General features: G+C 30.8%; 1 protein-coding gene across 2 annotated transcripts in view; it reads right to left on the bottom strand.

The window, feature by feature from the left end:
• LOC115889544 (death-inducer obliterator 1) overlaps positions 1-23,382 on the bottom strand; it is a 60,838-nt gene that overhangs the window by 34,826 nt on the left and 2,630 nt on the right. Inside the window, exons 8-14 of one of the 2 annotated variants that reach the window (XM_030909578.1) lie at positions 20,776-21,041; positions 16,666-16,822; positions 16,326-16,614; positions 13,798-14,115; positions 10,553-10,871; positions 4,851-4,990; positions 4,519-4,551 (exon numbers count right to left, since the gene is read on the bottom strand). In XM_030909578.1, coding sequence (XP_030765438.1) covers positions 4,519-4,551; positions 4,851-4,990; positions 10,553-10,871; positions 13,798-14,115; positions 16,326-16,614; positions 16,666-16,822; positions 20,776-21,041 — 1,522 coding nt within the window. The remainder of the gene's footprint in view (positions 1-4,518; positions 4,552-4,850; positions 4,991-10,552; positions 10,872-13,797; positions 14,116-16,325; positions 16,615-16,665; positions 16,823-20,775; positions 21,042-23,382) is intronic. The other variant, XM_030909579.1, reaches the window with a different exon arrangement.

The raw sequence follows: 23,382 nt of genomic DNA, 5'->3' as shown, positions 1-23,382 counted from the left end.
AGTGCGATGTTTGAAATAGTTGGTTATTCTGATTTTGCTCGTAGATTAGCTCGTAATAAATCTTGATAATTCAATGTACAATAAGGTATACAGGGTGTCCCAGGCTGAGCGTGAATTAGAAGTTTCTAGAGAACTACAATATCTAGATCGGAGATGTTTGCACATCATTGTTTCACGACGAGATCTATCGATTAAAAATATTTTCAATATGGCTGCACTTCCGGAAATACCGGAAGTTGACAGCAACTTTCTTATTTTAAATGGGTGCCCCCATTTTTTATTACATAGTTAAATTTTCTGTAAAGTTTTATTGAATTTTGATATTAAACACTCTATACCTAACATTAACCGTTTTTGAAAAAAAAATATTTAAAATTTCTGGACGAAAAAAACTACCTCTCAAAAAAATGTGTGCAGACACAATAGTGCGTCGGGCATCTGAAGCTTCTAAAATAAAAAATTTGGAAATTTTGTTTAAGTGCAAATCTAAAGTATGTTCTAGGATGTATTCCAGGAAAATATTTTAACTTCTATAGGGTGGCTCAAAAAAGTATGATTGGATCGATATGATATTTTTTAAATGGTATTATTATGTATATTATTGAATTTTTGGCTTCTTTTCAGATCACTTTACATAATCCTAAGATATGAGTAAATATATTTCGATAGGTTCAGAGATATTAATAAATAAATAAAAAAATATACATTTTTTAGCCTTTCTGAAAAAAAATATTAAAAATACAAGAACTGTCCTGAAATCAAAAATATATTAAGTATCTACTTTAGATGGTCTGTACTTACTTTGCTGTAAATATGATAATCGTAAATCATACAGGATGTTCAAAATTTTATGCCAAACTTTCGAAAATATAAAATAATTTTTCTTCGTTTTTTTTTAATTTTTTTAAATGGAACACCCTATATATTATATTTTTCAATAGATGGAGAATTAAAAAATGAACATTTTTTGTATTTATAGTATTTCAAAATTGTTAACGGTTTTGCAGATATTCGTTGTTTTATATAATATAAGGCATTTTCCATAGTAAATTTTTATCAAAGCCACCCAATGATTTTTCTCTCGTATTTTACCGTTAGATAGCCATATGAAATAATACGGCGTGTATCTGCAAAACCATTAAAAATTTTGAATACAAAAAATGGTAATTTTTTAACTCTCCATCTAATAAAAAAATAATATACAGGGTGTTCCATTTAAAAAAACAAAGAAATATTAGTTTATATTTTAGAAAGTTTGGCGTAGAATTTTGAACATACTGTATGATTTAAGATTACGATATTTACAGAAAAGTAAGTATAGGCCATCTAAATTAACTATCTAATATAGTTTTGATTTCAGGACAGTTCTTGTATTTGTAATATTTTTTTTTAATGAAGGTTGAAAAATATATATTTTTTTATTTATTTATATATATATATATATATATATATATATATATATATATATATATATATATATATATATATATATATATATATATATATATATATATATATATATATATATATATATATATATATATATATATATATATATATATATATATATATATATGTTTATTTATTAATAGCTCTGAAACTATCAAAATATATTTATTCATATCCTAGGAATATATAAAGTGATCTGAAAGGAAGCCAAAAATGCAATAATATACAGGGTGTTTCATTTAAAAAAAATTATCTCGGCTCAAACTTTTGTAGAAGCTAAAATATTTTCCTGAAATACATCCTAGTACATACTTTAGGTTTATACTTAAACAAAATTCCCAAGTTTTTTATTCTAGAAGCTACAGATGCCCGACGCACTATTACCGGACCCTGTATAGTCCATACCAATCCATTTATTTCACTAAAAAAAGTTCCTAATATTTTAAAGTTAACTGGCAATTATTATTTTGGAAGGGTTTATATAATATAAATCCGTCATGGCGTCGATTCTTGTTGTTTTTAACCAGGTCAATAACAGGTCATATTTTAATACTATTGGAGTGACGGAACGATAAACGATTCACGGACGCAGATGCGTATAAACCCGACTTAAGATTTTTGAGGCTTGTCAAACTCTTGCCAAATTATAGGTTATTATTTGTGTCAAGTTATGTCAAATACCTATTTGCGAATTGTGTGTTATGTGTTTTTTTAAGTTAAGTGGAAGAAAAATCGAGGGAAAATTAACTGTAGACCCAGAGCACAGTTTATAGTCAATATTCGGTGCTCAGAGACCCACCAACAAAGTTTGTATACCATCTAGTGTATGGTACTAAAAACTGAAGTAGATGTAAAATAACGACGATAGGTAAATAATAGATTTTAGTAGGTACTGCAGAGAGATAATGTCAAAAGATACTGGTTTAAATAACTTAAGATTAAAGTTAATTAATCGACTTTTAAAGTATTTTAATGTATAAAATTCAGTAAGTGTTATTAAAATATTTTGTTTTATTTATTCCTGTGCAATATTAAAAAAAAATATTTGTACAGGGTGGGTCAAATTCGACGCTTTTAAATGGAAACGCCTTTTTCTATAGGAGATAGCCAAAACTAATATCAGTGTCTGGAGCTCAATTTTCATGAAAAACATGATGGTGAAAACCGCAAATCAATATCTGTTACCGTTTCGGAGTTACGGGGTGTTTTTCAAAAATGTGCATTTTTAGCAAATTGCTGTAACTTTTTTGCTATGGAAAAGTTTGCATTTCTATGAAAATATTTCCAAAGCACCTTTTTACGTAGAATTTAATGGTTTAAGTATAATTTTTTTAAAGTTAATAATTTAAGTGTTATCAACAGAAAAAATGATTTTTTATTTGGGACACCCTCTATATTTTTAGTTAACTGAAAAGAATTTAAAATTACCTTTCCAAAAATATGGCATACTTGATATTTTGTTATAATCCCCTTAGAAATACAGAATTTTTAAAAGTTCGCCACTTTTAACTTTGGACCCCTTATTGATGATATGCCCTTAATGGAACTCGAAAACGTATTTTCCAGCAAAACGACGCACCGCCTCTGAACACTGAAGTTATAAGCAAATTTTTGCAACAAATTTCAAAAATAATTAGATAGCTAACCAAGATCCCAGCCGTTGGCCGTCGAGGCCGCCTGACTTAGTGCCCATGGATCTAATCTTATGGATATATTTGCGGAAGAATAAAGGTTCCTTATTCTTCCGTATAATCTATACAAGAATTAGAAATACTTAGCAGTTATCAGAGGGTATCTTTCACCCCCACTGACTTAATGAATTTCGCGAGAAATGTTCAAAAACTGCCCCGTCTGTCCATAACAGAAGACGGTCGATATGTCGAACACTTGTAGCAAAATCTCATGTCTTGGTTTGCTATTTATTTTTATTGTTATTAGATATAGTTTAAATGTGTTGATGTTGGTTAAATATATTTTAAATTGTTATAAAATTCTGCATCTCTCATAGCAAATATTATTTTCGTTTTAATTGATGCTCACAGCTAGAATTTTTTTGCACTACAGCCGGTGCCGCTCAAAGCCTACTTATTTAAGGCCGGGCGAATTTTTATATACTCTATATCTCGAAGAGGAATCTAGCAAAATATCAAGTGTGTTATATTTTTGGAAAGGTAATTTTAAATTCTTTTCAATAAATTAAAAATATACAGGGTGCCCCATATAAAAAATCAAATTTTCTGTTGATAATTCTTAAATTATTAATTTTAAAAAAATGATACTTAAACCGTTAAATTCTACGTAAAAAGGTGCTTTGGAAATGTTTTCATAAAAATACAAAATTTTCCATAGCAAAAAAGTTACCGTGATTTGTTAAAAATGCATATTTTTGAAAAACACCCCGTAACTCCGAAACGGTAACAGATATCGATATGCGGTTTTCACCATCATGTTTTTGACAAAAATTGAGCTCCAGACACCTATATTAGTTTTTGTCTATTTCCTATAGAAAAGGGTGTTTTCATTTAAAAGCGTCGAATTTGACCCACCCTGTACATAAGTTTTATTGATAAATATATGATGTTATGAAGAATATATGATGTTATATTTCTTAAAGTTTGAAGGTAAGAAATAGTTCTGTTTAATTTTTTTTTGATATGAGGTGTTTTGTTTAAAATATACTCTTGTTTCTTTTGTATTAACACAGACCGTAATTTAAAAAAAAATGCTCGATAGATTTTTTCAGTTTTATATAGGTGTTTGGATAATATTTTGAAGCAATCACTTCTCACTCAACTCTCAATTTTAACTATTTTAACTATTATAACTTATGTCTTTGTAAAATAAAATAAACTACTGAGAAGTTAAAATGACAGACACATCTATCACATCAGTACAAATCACTAATCCTAAAATCCTTTAACACAGTATTGCCCACTATTTCAATCATTGTTGATCGCTCTGTATAAGACATCAATAAATAACACAAAGCTAAAATAATAAAAAACATAAATAGCCATTACTTTGAACAAATAAGGCAACTATTATGTATATTTATAATAAATGTGTTACCTTCCTTTATTTCTAGGGTCCAGTTTCGGTTGCCTTTTAAATAAAAAAAAATGCTATGTTTCATTGAAGATATAACTTAGTTTCAATTAATTTTGACATAACTGCTCAATATGACTTTTATATAGTCTCTAATATAAATTTGTTTGTTTTTCTTCAAAAATAAACAAATTTATATTAGAAACAATAATGTTTTAAATTAGCATTTTATCATGTTTTAAAATTTCGCTACCAATTAATAATACATATACCTATATAACAATATGGTGTTGCTATAATAATATTACTGCTGATATTAATTCTACAATAAATAATATATAACCATAATAACTTACTTAAAAGAAGGCTTGCTATCTTCTTTTCTTTTGTTCCTACTTCTTGTAGTTGGTCTTTCAATCGGAGGTAAAACTAATACTCTTCCATCAGGTCTCACTATTTGGGTTCCTTCTTTAATAATATCATGTTTAGGAGTTTCCTGTACAATAAAAATATATATTAATGTTTTCTAAATAACAAACAAAATTATACAACACGAATCTAAAAAATGCAAATATTTTCACACATACGGTACTGGTAGATCTCGATAAAGAAAACATATTTTCTCTTCACCGTTTTTCAAATAAGTCGAAAATAGCCGCATTATTTGAGTTTGAAACTTATTAAAAAATTGTAAACATTTCGTTTTGTCTCTAAATTGAATATATGTTGCCATATTTTCAAGATGTATTATTTAAATTAAAACTTTTAACTTAAAATTAATTTGAAGAACTCCAAAAAATACAAGCGGTATTGTAAAGGTAAGTTACTTTTGTTAGCGAGTTTTTTTTTCGCGAAAAGATTCATAAACCTGTTTTTGAGGTCGACATATATCACCTCTAGAAATATGTGCATTTATTAAGACAAACCCTGTATTTATTATTTTAATTTATTATTCTGGATGACAACCGACCGCCACTTGCTGTTTATGGATTTGATACAAAGAAAACAAGGTATGATATTGCGCAGGTTTGGTCACTACGTCACAGGTGCTAACTGCACCATTGGTCGGCAAGCCCCGCGCGCCAATTTCAAATCGTCAAACTAATGACACTGTATCGTGCTGTTGTTCAAAAAAAGGCAAAAGTGTAAAATCTATTGACACCTTTGAATAAGAAGACTAAGGAAGGAGCATATCAAAAATCTTAGGTCCACCGCGAAGGGCCTCAAATATGGCCGACTTGAATTCCGGTTTATGAGTGCCGTTCTAATTTTATTTAAAAAATGTAAAACTATTATGTAGGGTAGACGTGGGGTAGACTCAATAATATGTTGTTTTATTTGACGTTGTGCATAAATGTTGGTAGTTATTAAAATTGTTACAAAAATATATAATTCTAATAAAAATAGATAAGTTCTAATAATTATTTATTAACACATTTATTTCATCACACATCATGAATAATGAATATTATTATTATTTCATAAACTCATGTATAATAATCAAATTATAGACGAGTCGTGGATAAAAATATATAATTCTAATAAAAATAGATAAGTTATAATAATTATTTATTAACACAAACATGGGGGGCTATACGCTACTGAAGCAGGTAAGTCAAAATGACGTGTCTGAATTATTTGGCATCTAATCTTTGACAAGTAGTAAATAAAAGCAAAAATGCAAGAAAAAATATATAATTAGTTAATTTAAGTGAATTTCATAAATGATCGGTTTACTACACGTATGTATATTATATAGTCACTTACTAGCGAAAAGTTGTTCCATTATTTCACTCGATTTTTGCCGAGATCTACCGCACGCTACACAACCAACTATTTTGGAGTCTTTTTCGATAAATCGCGATAGTGTCACTGTTAATTTAAGTTCTGCCACAATTTCCATCTAGATTTACTACCTTTATACAACTATCAGTACTAGAATAAATAATAAATAACATAAAATAAGCTCCGTAAAGACTGACAAATCCATCAAATTTCTAATCAAATTCAAATGTGTCAAATAAATCGTCAAACAGAACTGTCAAGGATCCCCACCCTAGAGTGATTTTTCCGCCCACCATGCATGAATACATGGATAGCATTATGCTCCTTCCTTAGTCTTCTTATTCAAAGATTGACACACACTGCTCATTCACGCTGGTTCGAGGCCGGATGAGATCGGATATCTCGTGAGTAAGAGTAGATTTAGACACTTGCCAAGTCGGTAGGCCATTGACCATGATATGGCCGAGGACCGCGGTTCGGATTCCGCGTAAACAAAGTATACCCCGTCCAGATTAACCCTGGCAGCAAAAAGGAGACGTTAACTGAAATATTTACTTAAACCTTTACTTAAACTCAAGACACATAATGTGACAATTACTTTTCAAATGTCAAGACACAAAACATCCCCCTTTAGAATTTTTTTCTTTAATGGCCATAGGCGGGAGTAAAAGCCCAACCGCCCGAACAAATACTAGAAGCGCCACTGGTCATCAAATGGTGTAAAAATTGCGAAAGTTTAATCATCTAATTTTGACACAAAGGGTCGCGCTTAACTTTTTCAATTTTAATTCAATATTCATTGTTTTCAAACTATATTATTAGACTTTGTTGTATTTTGTGAATGTATAAATGTTTTCTTAGTATAAAGTTGCATTATAGTAATTTAAATTATATTACATACATATTTAAGATTCAAATATTATGACATATATGTCAGTTGCCGTCTAAAATGTCATCTTAATAACAAAAAGTTAGTTATTGTCAAAAGTAGTTAAAATCATGTTAAAATATTAAAATTTACAAGTTATAATTATATATTTTATATTATTTTAACAACAAACACATAATAGTACAGCGTAATGTTGATATGCAGGTCCAAAACAAAAAGTGCTGTTATATTTTTCAGTTTTCGTTGTCAGCCGCGGAAGTTTCAGTGATTTTAGTATTGTCGGATATTTTTATTTGTGAAATAGAAATATTGCGTTTGGATTGCAAAACTAAAAGTGGAAGTTTTCTTGCAATGTAAGTAAGCGTTTGTCCATTTTATATTTTACTTTTTTCATACCTACGACAAATATACAGATATTGAAATTTTATAATTAGTTTTATTTAAAAAATGTTAGAAAACAAGCTTGTAATCCTGTAATTGACATAATTGTTATGTAATATATTCCATTTAAATGTAATATATTACTTTACAATTAAAAAAATGTAAATTTAAAAAATCTTTTAAAAATATATACAGGCGTTAATTGAAATTTTTTGTGTGCGAACAAACACGAGAGGCGCTTTATTATTTACTTTCATTTCTTAACATGACAGACGAAGTTCTAAAGGGGGATGTTTTGTGTGTCAAGATCAATGATTTGACATAACTTCTGAGGTTATGTCCTAATTCTTCCCTATTTTAGGTCTTTTTTATTAGTGGCAATTGAACAATAGGGATATTTTTTTGTATGGCGTATGACGTCACAGGTGGTATGCGCAAACTGAACGAAACTGGAGCCTTGTTTTCTTTGTATCATGTTTATGGAAATCTGTGTGATCAAACTTTCAAACCTTACTGGTGTGAACTAAGCAGACAAAAGATAGCGGCCGATTTGCCGAATGGTCAGTGGCGTCGAGCAACTTAACTGCACTATAAAATAAACCTACATTTCCTTGCAGGAGAATTTTATTAATACAGGGTGTCCCACTTAAGATGGATACAAGCCAATATCTTGGTTGTTTGTTGAACGATCTTTTTCATTTTTGGCAGGAGGCTGTATGGCTATAAGACGTACATTTTGCCCAGGGTAAGAAATGCGGTACCCCATAGACGTACGTTCTAATGGGATTTGATATTTTTCGAGTCAAGAGTAAACTACCCTTAGGACAGTATTTATTTCAAATCTGATAAATTATATTGAATCCTCCTTACCCAAGATACTTAAGTTCTAATTTCGATAAATATTGAGACAGGGTGTGTTATTAAAATGAGACATTTTTATTTTTATTATTATTTTTTTTAAGTACTTACGACCCCACTGGATAAACAACTGATTTATTATCAATATCCAATTATCAATTAATAATCCATTTAAGTTTGGTCGAAGATGGTCGAAGATGTTGACTTTTACTTCGTTATTGTCGAGGTTATTGTTTTATAAATCTTTGTTTAGAGCATATTTTTCAAAGTTAATAGTGATTGTTTTAAATAACTATTTCGATTTTCTAAAATATTCCTCAATAAAACGAATAAAAATCATATTTCAGATTCTACTGAAAATTGGGTTTTTAAATTATTTTGTAACTCATTTTATTTATTTGTATTAGCAAACTTAAAAAACAATTTTTTAAAGTAAACAAAATAAATTGAAAATATAGTTTTTTTGTATCGTATCTTAATTATTACGAAAGCTATCTGAAAACTTAAATCGATTATTAATTGATAACAAACCAGTTGTTTATCCAATGGCGTCGTAAGTACTTAAAATAATAATAATAAAAATAAAAATGTCTCATTTTAATAACACACCCTGTCTCAATATTTATCGAAATTAGAACTTAAGTATCTTGGGTAAGGAGGATTCAATATAATTTATCAGATTTGAAATAAATACTGTCCTAAGGGTAGTTTACTCTTGACTCGAAAAATATCAAACCCCATTAGAACGTACGTCTATGAGGTACCGCATTTCTTACGCTGGGCAAAATGTACGTCTTATAGCCATATAGCCTCCTGCCAAAAATGAAAAAGCTCGCTCAACAAACAATCAAGATATTGGCTTGTATCCATCTTAAGTGGGACACCCTGATATTTATATATCGGATTAATTATTGTAATTTCGCATTGCTGGAAAATATGACCCGCCTGATATAATTTTATTAAATATGTAAGTACCGAAAATTAAGTCGATCAAGAACACGACAATGAGTGCGAGTTATTAGTCTAGTGGACCTATATAATTCCTGAAATTTTGATCTTGTTAGGATGTATAGTTTTCGAGAACATCGTTAAAACGGCATAAACAAATTAGCTGCTGAAGGAAGTACCGAAAACTAAGCCACTTAAGAAAACGCCTCTAGGTGATTATTATTAGTCTAGTGGACCTCTATATTCCCTGAAATTTTGATCTTGTTAGGATGTATAGTTTTCGAGAAAATCGTTAAAACGCCATAAACAAATGAGCTGCTGAAGGAAGTACCGAAAACTAAGTCGATCAAGAACACGACAATGGGTGCTTCTGCTTGGTAGTGATATAAGGTTGTCGTTTAATTATTTGACAATTATCCTAATGTCAGTCATTATTTTGTATAATATCATGTTGAATCTTTGTGAGTAGTTCTCGTTTTTTACCTATTTTCATAGTCTTTTTTTAAAAACTTTTTAAAAACCACAAACAGTTCTTTTAAGAACTAAATTTTCAAGTTTTTGTATTGTATTTCTTGAAATTGTGTGTTGAAAATATGCCAAAGCATTTAAACAGTCGCAGCAAAGAGCTTATAGCTTCCCTGATAAACTATTTTGAATGAGAACGTGACAATAAAGGTCCTTTATTACCCTCGACTGCAGTCAGAAAAGTAAGTTTGATTGATAAGCACATTACACCACTTTCAGTGCATTAATAGCACCCTCTTACTTGTTTTTCTTGGTTTACATCAATAAAAAAATAAATAACCCCATAATAATGCTTAGGATAATCTTCATAATGGAATATTTTTTGCCAATATGTAATAAGTAAAATAAGCTATAAAACAAATAAATCAATTAATTACTAAAATATTAGTTATTAAATTAAAAATAAAACGTAAAAATCGATAAAAAATTATATAATAAATATATTGTTTGTCATTTTTAAATTAAGATTCGTGTCATAAATCCATCACAATCTGGCAGCGCTGTCGCCATCGTTTGTCACTCAAAGTTGATCACGTGCATCGGAAATTGTTTTGCGATTACCATAGTGTGATTATCATAAAACCCCGGACTAAATAGATATTTTTTATGACTTTATAGAAATTTACGTAATAGAAGAGAACAAAAACCGAGGTTACTAGGACGAATACTTACCGAAAAAGAATCGTTCACTTGACTAATGTCCATGGAATCCTGAAGTCCGCTTGTATCCAATACACCTTCATTTATACCTTTATCGATAGCATTTTGCAATTCGGTATTTGAAACTAACTGCTGCGCCACTTGATACAAAATATCTTCAGAGATCATGTCGTTATTAATATTATCTAAGATAGTTTGATCAAGATCTAAACCAGTTCCGTCTAAAGTTAGATTGTTTGCATCCAGAGGATGTGTGACAGATACAGGAGTGTCCGGAATTGGAATTGTATTTGTAGTGTATGTCTTGGTATCTTCATTCATTATTATGGCTCTATAATAATAATTTTAAAATTTTATATTAGGGACATTGAACAATAAAAATATAAAGAAAGTGTCAAATACTATTTTTATGTTCATACATTAGAGACTGAAGACACGTCGTAGGAACCACATTACCAGGTACCTTCAAGTAGATGGTCAGACCAAATGGAGTACACTTATGCGTTTTTTATAGGGCAGTATGCTGTATGTTTTTAAATTCTATGAAAGTTTTAAGTGCACTTGAGGCGATTTTTTCTAAATTTCCCATCATTTTTTAAAGTTTTGTACTAGTATATTCTGAATAAAAATATTTTAATGCGTCTTCTTTCGTTAATATTGTCAAGGAGCATGGCGACATCTTTCGGGGATGATTTTTTTTAGTTTATGTTGTAGTTTTGTGGTTACTTTGTGTGTTATAATTATAATAATACAAAATAATAAATAATTATACTTATATAATAGACTAAAAAATATTACTAATTGCTAACGTAATTTTAGAATATGATTTATCAAACTTTTTGAAGTGAAACTTCTTTACGCGCGTTGTTAGTAAAAATTCAAGGCCGTGACATACGAGCTAGCGAGACGGCCCTGACACACGATCTAGTGGTAACGGCTTAGAAATACGTAGTTACGCGACGTGTATTTGTGAGCAGTCCACGTGTTTATCAAAAATATTAATATTTTAATACAAATTTTGTAAAAGTAAATCAAATTATTAAGTATAAAAAACTATTTGTTATAGGTAAAAAAACTATTTTTTTTAAGTTTTTAATTTACGCGAATAAAACTGTTATTATCACGGCATTTTACTTCTATTTATGTAATTGGGAAGTGTGTTAGATGTAAATAGAGATATTGAACAACACTATCTGTTTAAAAGGATATATATCAACTACGCCAATGTCGTCGATATATCTTTAAAAAAGGATCATAATAAGCATGTGGCTAAATTAAACTGTAAATTTTGTTTGTATATATGTTACAGTGAAAGTCGGAAATTCAGTGATTGTTAACATTCACTAGGAAATGTTCGCAATTACGGATTGTACCAGTGAAAGTGGTATTTTAAAGAGATTTGTCGACTTTTCCTCTAGTAATTTCTAACATTCACTATAGTTAAAGTAACATTTACTAAAGGTTGCCAGTAAAAGCTTTTCTATTGTACAGGGCGAGTGTGGTGAGGAAGAATGTTGGTGGAATTTAGAACAAATAAAACTTTTAAGAATATTGGATCACCTCAATATTCTTGCTGATCCACATATCTTAAAATTACAATTTACTTCTTTGGTGTATTTATTAAAACTTGTAGAAAATAACGACATAACTTCTAAACATTAAAAGGGAAATCATAGTAAACAATTTAAAAAAAAAAACATTCATAAGCACAGGTTTACTTATTGGTACAAGGTTTTTTTAATAAAGTTCTTCATCATGGACAAAATAAAGTATGCCCGAATTTTCTTCAACGGGAGTTATTCATTTTTTCAAATCCGCTAATTATTCAAGCATATCAAAACGTTTAAAAAATGCATGGTTACTAGGTTCCTTAATATCTTTTTCTCTTGCACGCTTCACTTTTGCTATGATTTTATATCTTAGTTATAATTTATATATACATTACATTATATTGCACAAATGAAAAACAAGCACTATTACATTCATGCGAGTGCCTAGTTTACCTTAATTTTCAAATACCGCACAGCACTTTTTACAACGATAACAAAACAATTCTACATAACCACAAAAAACAAAGCGAATTTACGCGAGCTGTCTGTCAACGTTGCCAACGTTTAGCCCAATTTAATTTATCCTTATACTGCCTATTATTCAACTTATTCTTATTTATCCTTATATTTTACATGTGGCAACCGCGCTAACTGAATCTTTCAAACTCACTGCTATCGTCCAGGGTGCCTATTCTTGACCACTCGCATCTTCAAATATCGCTCGCATCTCCGAAAAATCCATATAACAATACACGTGATGCGTATACGCAAAGTGGCGAACCCAGGGAATGTTAACATTCACTAGTAAAAGTTGGTTTCAAAAATAGCTTTTGAACTTTTACTAACGTAGTCTTAGCAAATCAGTGAATGTGAGCTTTTACTAGTAATTGTTAACAATCACTGATTTCCAACTTTTACTGTAACATATACATTTAGAAGCGGAGGTGCGAGAACGGACAACGAAGGCAACCAGAATAGCAGGATGCCTGAATGATACAATATGGCGAAATAAAAACATTGAGGTGGAGACTAAAGCGAGAATTTACAAGACAACGGTACGACCAATAATGACATACACTGCAGAAACTCGACCTGATACAGCGAAAACTAAACAACTACTAGAAACAACCGAAATGAGAGTACTAAGCAGAATAGCTGGAAAGACGCTTCTGGACAGGGAGAGAAATGAAAGCATAAGAAGAGCGTGCAAGGTGGAAAATGTAAATGAGTGGGTACTCAGCAGAAAGGAAGAATGGAACGACCATATCAGCAGAATGGACAACAGAAGGATAGTGAGAGTTGCACGCGACAAATCACCGCTAGATCGCAGAAGCTTAGGACGTCCACGAAAACGATGGAGCGACAACTTGTCAGTCTGACCGGTAGAGACGACGAAACCAAACAGGCGATTCGCCTAGTATGAAGAAGGAAAAAGAAGAATATACATTTTGCTTGTATATGTTGAGTATAAATAAATAAATGTAATCGTTGTTTTTTCATAAATGTCTAAATAATGCTTTTAATTGTTACTGTAATAAATTGATTACAGAACACTTATGGAGAACAATTTATTTTGTCAAAAAATATTTAGAATTAGGCTCCTGGTAAAATCGTATTAGATTTTCCTCTCAGCTTACTTTAATAGAATTTTCAAAATTATTCTATAGTACAAACTCTATATTGTTATAAATTATGAATAGAAAATACCTTATATCTTCTGCACTTGGAACTGGTTCATTTTCCCTCAATTGTTGCGCATAAGTATTCTTGGGTGTTGATTGCTCACTCTTTATTGCGGTCTGGTTAGTTTTTGAGACGGATTTAGTGCTATCCAAACTTTTACTGTCTGAACTGGATTCAGACAGTCTTCTATCTACACTGGAGACAGCTTCCCTCTTTTCAGAATTTACTTCTGAATTTCTCCTCTCGTGACTGTGTTCAGATTTACTGGTCTTTTCATCGCTACTTTTAGAATGTTTTGCTTTATCTAAACTATCCCGACGTTCCTTATTTTTGTGATCGTTGCTAGAAGAAATATTAAATAAAAACAAAATGTTGATAATAAATAATTAAACTATCTTATTCCTTTTTATTAAAAATATATTAATTTATTAACTAATTTTAATTAGATATTATTAACGTTTACTCAACGGAAAACAAAACATTTATTGAACAAAATATTTTATAATTTAACACGATAAAAAAATCGAAGACCACTGATAAACCGGAATTCAAGGCAGCCATATTGAAACACTTTCCCCATCTCGTGAATTTCGTACACATACGCCTACCTAAGACTTTTTATTCAACGATAATTTGTGAAGAGTTGTTTCTTGTTCATTATACAGGGTGAGTCTTAAATAAGTACAAATATTTTCAGGGGTGGTATATTTCGATCCCAGGAACATGACTGAGTTTTTTTTTCGCAAAAAAAATGTTGAAAATCGTGTATTTTCTTTTAAATTTCCCTGTATATTTTTCGAAAACTTTTTAGAACTGCCAGTTCACCGCAAATTTTCCCACGGTCTAATTTCTTAATCTCTGATATTACCATGGTTACGGCACTAAAAGGGATGCAACATTGCCACTTCCTAAATGACCTGTATTTCTGATTAATTTATCTATATCAGTATTCACATATTAAATAACTCTAGAATAAAACAAACCCTTTTAACTTTAATTATAACTTAACTAACTAATAACGCACATATAAAACATCTATTTTGAGTGTAATAAATTGTTTTTGCTCGATTTTAAGTGTCTTATCTTGTCAGCACAAGCCAAATTCTATCCAATGTTTATTTTTCTGAAAGTTTGCGTCCTTTAAAATAATGTGGTTGGAATTCAAAATGCTTACTTGTACATTTCTCCTTCATCTCCTTGTGGTATTGTGTGTACTCCACAAGCAATGTATTGCATTTTTTCAAATAACAAAACAATGAGCTTAACAAAATTAAAAACGATTTTTACTTTATTTTAAAATTAAAATAGATTTGACATTGTTTTGTTATTCTGTCAAGTGATCACTGTCAAGTAAGCGTCAGTTTTGAGGTAATATCATAGATAAAGGAAATAAATTTAGATTGGAAAGCTCGGCTTCCCACTAAAACGTATAATTGTTTTGGGTCGCATACGTTGTACGGGATCTGGCGCTGCTATAGCGGTTGCTATAAAGGTTGCTAAGAACAACCGCAAATAAGAACAGAAAAAATTTTCTCTTGTCAAAGTAAGAATCTTCAAAAATTATAAAATCTTTCAAAATTTAAACCGCCCACATTGAAAAAAATACCAAAAAGTGTTTACAGCGTCCATTTTCAAAGTAATTATTGCTATCTTGTAAGTTTAATTTAAATTTTATTTACTCAAACCCCTGATAATTGTGAAAAAGTGGCATTAAAAAAACTTAAGGTGTGTGAAATGTGAACTGCAAAAACCATCGATGGCATAACGTCGGTTTCCAATGTTCCATTTTATACATAGATGTCCTTATATAAAATAAAGTTTCTTATATGCAACTCACTGTGTTTTATTTATAAATAATAATAAATTTTAATAAATAATATATTTGGCAACATGATTCCGGAAAAGGTCGAACCTCTCCGAAATTATCAAAAGTTATGGGTCGCGACCGTTGCAAGAATAGCGCCAAATAGTATTTACATGCCTTATGGGCACTTTCCAATCTAAAATTGTTTCAGTTATCTATGCGTAATATGTAATATCTTAGTAGGACATTCTTATTAGAGATCGATAGTTATGATTATTGCGGACAGTATTATAAAAACTATTATATATTTCAACAGCACGTAGCAATATAAAAAATATAAGCATAAACAAAACTCTATCAAGCTACGTTGTTTCATTTACACGTTTTTAAACCATAAAGGGTTATCAACAGCTGCCGTAAAGCAAATAAAACCCGTAAAACAACTGAAACGTGGCTGAACCCACAGGGTGTTTTGGAATTATTGTGTTTACTAGTTTCAAAGTGTTTTTCAGTTGACACAATTCATTTTTATTTATAGTATATAGAAAAAAAATTAACGAAGATAGTCTTCCAAGTAGATATTATATTTAGTCAAGAGTGAAACTTAAATAACTCGGTTATTTTGGACTTATTTGAAAAACGGTAAAGAGAAAATATGTTTCTTTCCTAAAAATATTTGCACTTATTTAAGACTCACCCTGTATAAAGCATTCTTGAACATAAAACGTTATGATCAATCGTATCTTACCTGGTTTTATGATGATTGTGTTTTTCCTTACTGTCCAGACTATGACGATTGTGCTTTGAAGTTTGAGAATTTGATGATTCGGACGTTGACTTAGAGCGCGATTCTTGTGTAATTTTAGCTGGTTTTGGTGATATCGCCGATTCTGTCTTTCCAGGTGTTTTACCGTGTTCTGGGTTAATTTTAACTGGTTTTTGTGGCGTAGAAACTTGTTCGCCAGTACCTGGTGTTGTTGGTTCTTTCCCACCAACTTTACGAATAATGTCAGGTGTAGAAAACAAAGCGAAATCACCTAAAAGTGAATGTGTTATAAAAACCCTTTATAAGAGAATATAATATATACCTGGAATAGGCTTGGGCGGTTCTTTCTTTTTCTTGTGTTTCTTTTCTGCAGTTTTGGCATCTTCTGTTTTCACTTCTGGTGATTTTAAATCCGTAGAATCTACCTCTTTTGTCTCTTGTTCAGTGGGTTTCTCTGTTGACTTTTCCTTAGTCTTAACCTTAAAGGTAAATAAACTTCAATATTTCTAAAATATTTTATTTATATTTTCATAAATTCAGCAAATTTTTGGCTTAAAGTTTGGGTTTAAACGCGCGTTATAGTAGTTAACAATTATAGGTATAAGTTTAACACTCTTTGAATTACATAATTACTACATTTGTGAAAAAAATACATATGCAGAACAAAAGAAAATTACACATTTTTTAACATGCATTTTACTATTGATGTTGCCTGTATTTTAAACCGCGTCCAAAGAACCAAACCAAACCAAACCAAACTGTTCGTCAGAAATATTTTGCGTGTTTGAAGTAATTAGTGATGGGAAAAATTGTATTATTTCAATAATCGAATTATCAGGTTAAGAGTGATTTTAATAATCGGATTATAATTCGAATTACAAATCACTCATATTATAAACTTATTATGCTCTAGTACATTCACATATGTCATATGTGATTGTTGCATGGGGACATGGTACTACGAATGTGAAGGTATATTTTATCTGAAGTCAGTTGGAATAGATTGGGACTCTTAATCGGTACTGTGTTTGTCGGTGCCTATGTCGACATCATCGGGACAAAGGGATTAAGAGTCTCAGTACTTCCAATTGACTTCGGAAATACTATACTCTTTGGACTGCAGAGAAAGGTGGTCAGAATATTGGCGGGGCTATTCGGCAGACAGGGTTCTCGGGATACCTCCGTTCGGTTGAAGCTGGTAAGTGTCCATGTGTATATATTCTCGATTCTCGAGCTTACAATTTTCGTAAAAAAATATAGACATATTCAAGCCTTACGATGATATTCATGCTTACGGTACACGAGGAGATCAGGACTTGATTTCAAGATATTGTCATTTTAAGAGGTGTAGAGTGGGGTAAGCCTTTGGAGAATAAAGGTTTTTAACAAGCTGCCAATACGAGTGCGTGACCTGTCACTACCAAAGTTGTAGGGTTCATCATTTTTTTGTAATAAATGAGTAGTTCAGCTAGTTTAGCATATTTTAAGTTTTGTTTGTAATAAGTCGCGCAACAATAAAAATTTAGTCCGTTATTGCGGTCATAATGCAAATTGCATTCTTCCATTATGACCGCGACAGTAGGCTACTGCCAATCAGTAGCAAACAAATTTTCAGGCTTTATGTCTCGGGGGTTCCGCTCAAGGTGGTGTGGAAACAAGTACAATTAACCCCGGATATACTGTACATGTACAGGGTGGGTCAAATTCGACGCTTTTAAATGGAAACGCCCTTTTCTATAGGAGATAGACGAAAACTAATATCGGTGTCTGGAGCTCAATTTTCATCAAAAACATGATGGTGAAAACCGCACATCAATATCTGTTACCGTTTCGGAGTTACGGGGTGTTTTTCAAAAATGTGCATTTTTAACAAATCGCTGTAACTTTTTTGCTATGGAAAATTTTGTATTTCTATGAAAACATTTCCAAAGCACCTTTTTGCGTAGAATTTAATGGTTTAAGTATAATTTTTTTAAAATTAATAATTTAAGAGTTATCAACAGAAAAATTGATTTTTATTTGGGACACCCTCTATATTTTTAATTAACTGTAAAGAATTTAAAATTACCTTTCCAAAAATATAGCACACTTGATATTTTGTTATAATCCCCTTCGAAACACAGAATTTTTAAAAGTTCGCCACTTTTAACTAGTAGGCTTTGGACCCCTTATTGCTGATATGCCCTTAATGGAACTCGAAAACATATTTTTCCAGCAAGAAGATGCACCGCCTCTGAACGCTGAAGTTATCAGCAAATTTTTGCAGCCAATTTCAAGAATAATTGAATATCTTACCAAGATCCCAGCCGTTGGCCATCGAGGCCGCCTGACTTAGTGCCCATGGATCTATGGATATCCTATGGATATATTTGCGGAAGAATAAAGGTTCCTTATTCCGTATAATCTAGACAAGAATTAGAAATACTTAGCAGTTATGAGAGAGTATCTTTCACCCCTACTGAGTTAATGAATTCCGCGAGAAATGTTCAAAAACTGCCCCGTCTGTCCCTAACAGAAGACGGTTAATATGTCGAACACCTGCAGCAAAATCTCATGTCTTGGTTTGCTATTTATTTTTATTGTTATTAGATATAGTTTAAATGTGTTGATGTTGGTTAAATATATTTTAAATTGTTATAAAATTCTGCATCTCTCAAAACAAATATTATTTTCGTTTTAATTGATGCTCACAGCTTGAATTTTTTGCATTATAGCCGGTGCCGTTCAAAGCCTACTTATTTAAAGCGGGGAAATTTTTATATACTCTATATTTCGAAGAGGAATCGAGCAGAATATCAAGTGTGTTATATTTTTGGAAAGGTAATTTTAAATTCTTTTCAATAAACTAAAAATATACAGGGTGCCCCATATAAAAAATAAAATTTTCTGTTGATAATTCTTAAATTATTAATTTTAAAAAAATTATACTTAAACCATTAAATTCTACGTAAAAAGGTACTTTGGAAATGTTTTCATAAAAATAGAAAATTTTCCATAGCAAAAAAGTTACAGCGATTTATTAAAAATGCGTATTTTTTAAAAACACCCCGTAACTCCGAAACGGTAACAGATATCGACTTGCGGTTTTCACCATCATGTTTTTGACAAAAATTGAGCTCCAGACACCGATATTAGTTTTTGTCTATCTCCTATAGAAAAGGGTGTTTCCATTTAAAAGCGTTGAATTTGACCCACCCTGTACATTATATCAAACTTTAATTTTGTTTTCGTAAAATTCGATACTTTGGGTAGTCGCACGAAAAAAACCCACACACCGTTTTTTATAGTTTTTCCTCTTCTTTAATGTTGGTCTCTACATATTTTGCACTAAAGTTGATAAAAATTGAGTTATTGACAAATAATGAAAAATAAACCGAATTTCAGCCAATTTTTCCAAGATGGCGGCCAAATCCGGGCTTTACGGGGAGTGCAAATTTAATACGTGTTTCTCGACACCAAACTAAACAAAATAAAACTTATTCCAGCTTGTCCGGATTTGCTCCCGCCATTGATCCACTTGCCGACTGGCCTATTAAATCATGATGATATGCTGCAAGTTAAGTCAGTAATATAAGTTAAGTCAGTAAAATGACAAATCAATATAATCACCCTCAAGTCAAGACAACCAGAATTCAATTTAAGTGCCTTTTTTTTAAATGTTAATATTCATTTTCTTGTATTATCAATTAGGGGCGATTTTCTCAACTAGTATCTGACTATTAATTTATTGTTATACACCAAGTATCCCTTACCGTTTAGATGTTATCAAATACATGCCCATTAAAAAATTGTGATATGTTTTGATCACTATGTGCTATATTATATTTCGAAGGCATAAGCTAAAGATTGGAGGATTTTAAGGTACTCTTCAATATATTCGAGATAAATTCCTTTCATTCGTCTTTCGGGCTATGTAACGGACTCGGAGATTCACTTGAAAGACTACAGACTCACTACGCACGACGTAACATGACAAATAATCAAAACCGGTTCCGAAAAATTGACGTTTTATTTGCTAGTGGTATTGAGCATTGTTTTTTTTATTCTGCTGCTTGGCTGCCGCCTAACAGCTTAAAAAAGAGAGCTGCTGTTAAAAATTTATCATAAAAATATTTATTTTATTATAATAAAAATCTGATTTAAGCCCTTTTTAAAAAGACAAATTTTTTTAATGGCTTAAGTCTTTTCTAAAAAGCTTTAATCTTTTTCTATTTTGGAATAAAGATTTAAATCACAAGTTATTTTGAAAAAGACTTAAATTTTAAGTCTTAAGTCAGCTTTCGAAAAATGACTTAAGTCATTAAAATTATTTAAGTCAAAAAAAACTTAAGTTTTCTGTGAGCCTGCAGCTCTGATCGTACTGGTAATATATGATGACGAATCCCTATCCCCACCAATAAAATTAAAATAAACGAAAAAATACGTTATTTACCTTTTCATTTTTATTTTCACTCTTTGATGCAACAGAATCTGCCTCTTTTAAACCTTCATCTTTAAGCTCTTTCTTCTTTTTTGTCGATTTTGGTAGCTTGGAAGTTGTACTAGACTGTGACAGTCTTTTGCTTCTCTTTTTCTCTATCTTGCCGTGCTTAACACCCCTTTTCCCTTTTTTTACACCAAGTTCTTCTTGAATGTCAAAATCTGAATCATCATCGTCGTCTTCTATCTCTGGATCAAATCCAATTTCTTCTTCCGATTCTGTAATATTAAAACCTTGTAGTAGCACTGAGCAGTAGTATAAATTATTAATGTACTGTTAATTCAAACAGTCTGCCCAATGATGGAAAAGACGATTTCGATACTATAATTACTATATTGGTGTTTGTAAAGAGAAACTTAAAATACAGTAATTGTCAGTTTTTCAGTATTCACAATTTGTTGTGTGTGTAGCTATAATGGATTTTTATTCTTTTCGATTTGCCTGTACAAATAGTATGTATTATCTAACAGGGTATTTTATTAATTAATTTAGTATTATGATGTACAGGTATGTAATTTAGCTACGAAAATAAGATGGGTTTGTAAAATTGTAATACCTATATTAATGGCGAATGAATGAAACATCGAAATTGATATAAATAAATGGACAAATTTATTCAATTCCTTAAACTGTAGTTTATTAAATATAAGCTAATTATTTCTTCATATTGTCGAGAATTTGCGTACTACTGTTAGTGATGTACTAAAAGAATGAACTGCTCTTTAATCGGTTCCGAGTTATAAATACTACTATTATCAATATTTTTCAAAAAAAAATCATGTGCGCCACTGACTTTTTTCTTTTGATATCAAAATCGTGTAAGCCGTTTAATGCCATTTAAAACTTATCTCTTGATATATTGTCGAATTTGGCCCCCTTGACGAAAGAAACGCAATTTTATTAATCAAAATAAGATTATAATAAAAATAAAATTAATAAATTATATATTTTACCTAATTTATTATTATAGAAATTTTAAAACATTGTCCGATGCACGTCATCAATCACATCGAAATTGACACTAAAGCCTATAAACCTGAGTAAATGAAATTTTAGCAAAAATGTATAAATTTGTTGACTAAATTAAAATACCAAGCAGCTCTTCATTATACTTTATAGAGCAAATGATTGTAACAGATATTTTATTTAGATTAAAGCTTACAATACAATACAAAGCTTCAAAAATTAGTTTAAACCGATTTTTATTATCGCCTTGTTGGTCACATTGCGCCATTTCAGCAATGTTGTCGTGTATTATTTGACAATTATCCTAGTGTCAGTCATTATTTTGTATAATATATCGTGTTGTTGAATTTTTGGGAGTAACTCTCGTTTTTTGCTATTTTTCATAGTTTTTTTTCTTAAATTGTACTTCTAAGCACAAAAAGTTCTTTTAAGAATTAAATTTTCAAGATTTTTACTGCATTTTTTGAAATTGTGGATTGAAAATATGCCGAAGCCTTTAAACAGTCGAAGCAAAGCGCTTGTAGCTCCCTGATAAAATATTTTGAGCGCGAACGTGACAATAAAGGTCCTTTATTCCCTTGAATGCAGTCAGAGAAGTAAGATTGATTGAACAGTCGAAGCAAAGCGCTTGTAGCTTCCCTGATAAAATATTTTGAGCGCGAACGTGACAATAAAGGTCCTTTATTCCCTTGAATGCAGTCAGAGAAGTAAGATTGATTGGTAAGCACATTATACCACTTTCAAGTTATTTCTACTTATTTCAATTTGTAGCGGGTAGCTGCTGCCTTAAAAAAAATTATATAAAAATTATATACTAAATATATATTGTTTGTCACTTTTAAATTAAGATTCATCTCATAAATCCATCACAATATGGCAGCGCTGTCGCCATCGCTTGTCACTCAAAGTTGATGACGTGCATCGGAAAATGTTTTAAAATGTCTATAAATATTATTACTATTAGTCCAACCTACAGAAATTTCAAAAAAATTATTTCAGATAATTAAAAAAAACCTAATTTTAAAAAGTTTTAACATCCTGTAACCTGTAACTCTAAAACTATGCATTTTCCATACCCATGTTTATTGGAACTTTTTTCATATTTTTTGATGAGGAATCAATGGGTACTCATTTAAAACTTTCGCAAGTTAATGATATTATTTTATTTAAATGTTGCTATTAGACATGGATCAAGGCGAATTAATAAAATCTCTCAAGGAGGCCGGAATCGACAAAATACTAAGAGACAACTTTTAATCGGCATTAAGCTGCTTATACTATTTCGCGAAATAGTAGCTTTTTCGGGTTATTACCGAATCTGAACCGTCCTAGAACTCTGCAGCGCATGCGCAAATGAAATAACGTCTTCATATTTCCTTCTGCGCATACGCATCACAGTTCTAGGACGGTTCAGAATCGGTAATAACAAGAACCCGAACAAAGCTAGTATAAGCAGGAGGAAAGGAAGGATAAGGAAAGAGAAAAAAAGTCAGTAGCATACATGCTTTTTTTAGAAAAATATTCCAGTGATAACCCATATGCACGACCCTGGTGAATATGTTGACACTTTTTTGGCATTCAAATATGTCGCAT

This window comes from Sitophilus oryzae, unplaced genomic scaffold, assembly GCF_002938485.1.
Source record: "Sitophilus oryzae breed Bouriz unplaced genomic scaffold, Soryzae_2.0 scaffold_815_pilon_pilon, whole genome shotgun sequence".
Taxonomy (NCBI): Eukaryota; Metazoa; Arthropoda; class Insecta; order Coleoptera; family Curculionidae; genus Sitophilus; species Sitophilus oryzae.
The sequence above is the reverse complement of the archived record's forward strand: the minus strand, read 5'-3'. Positions and strand labels throughout refer to the sequence as shown.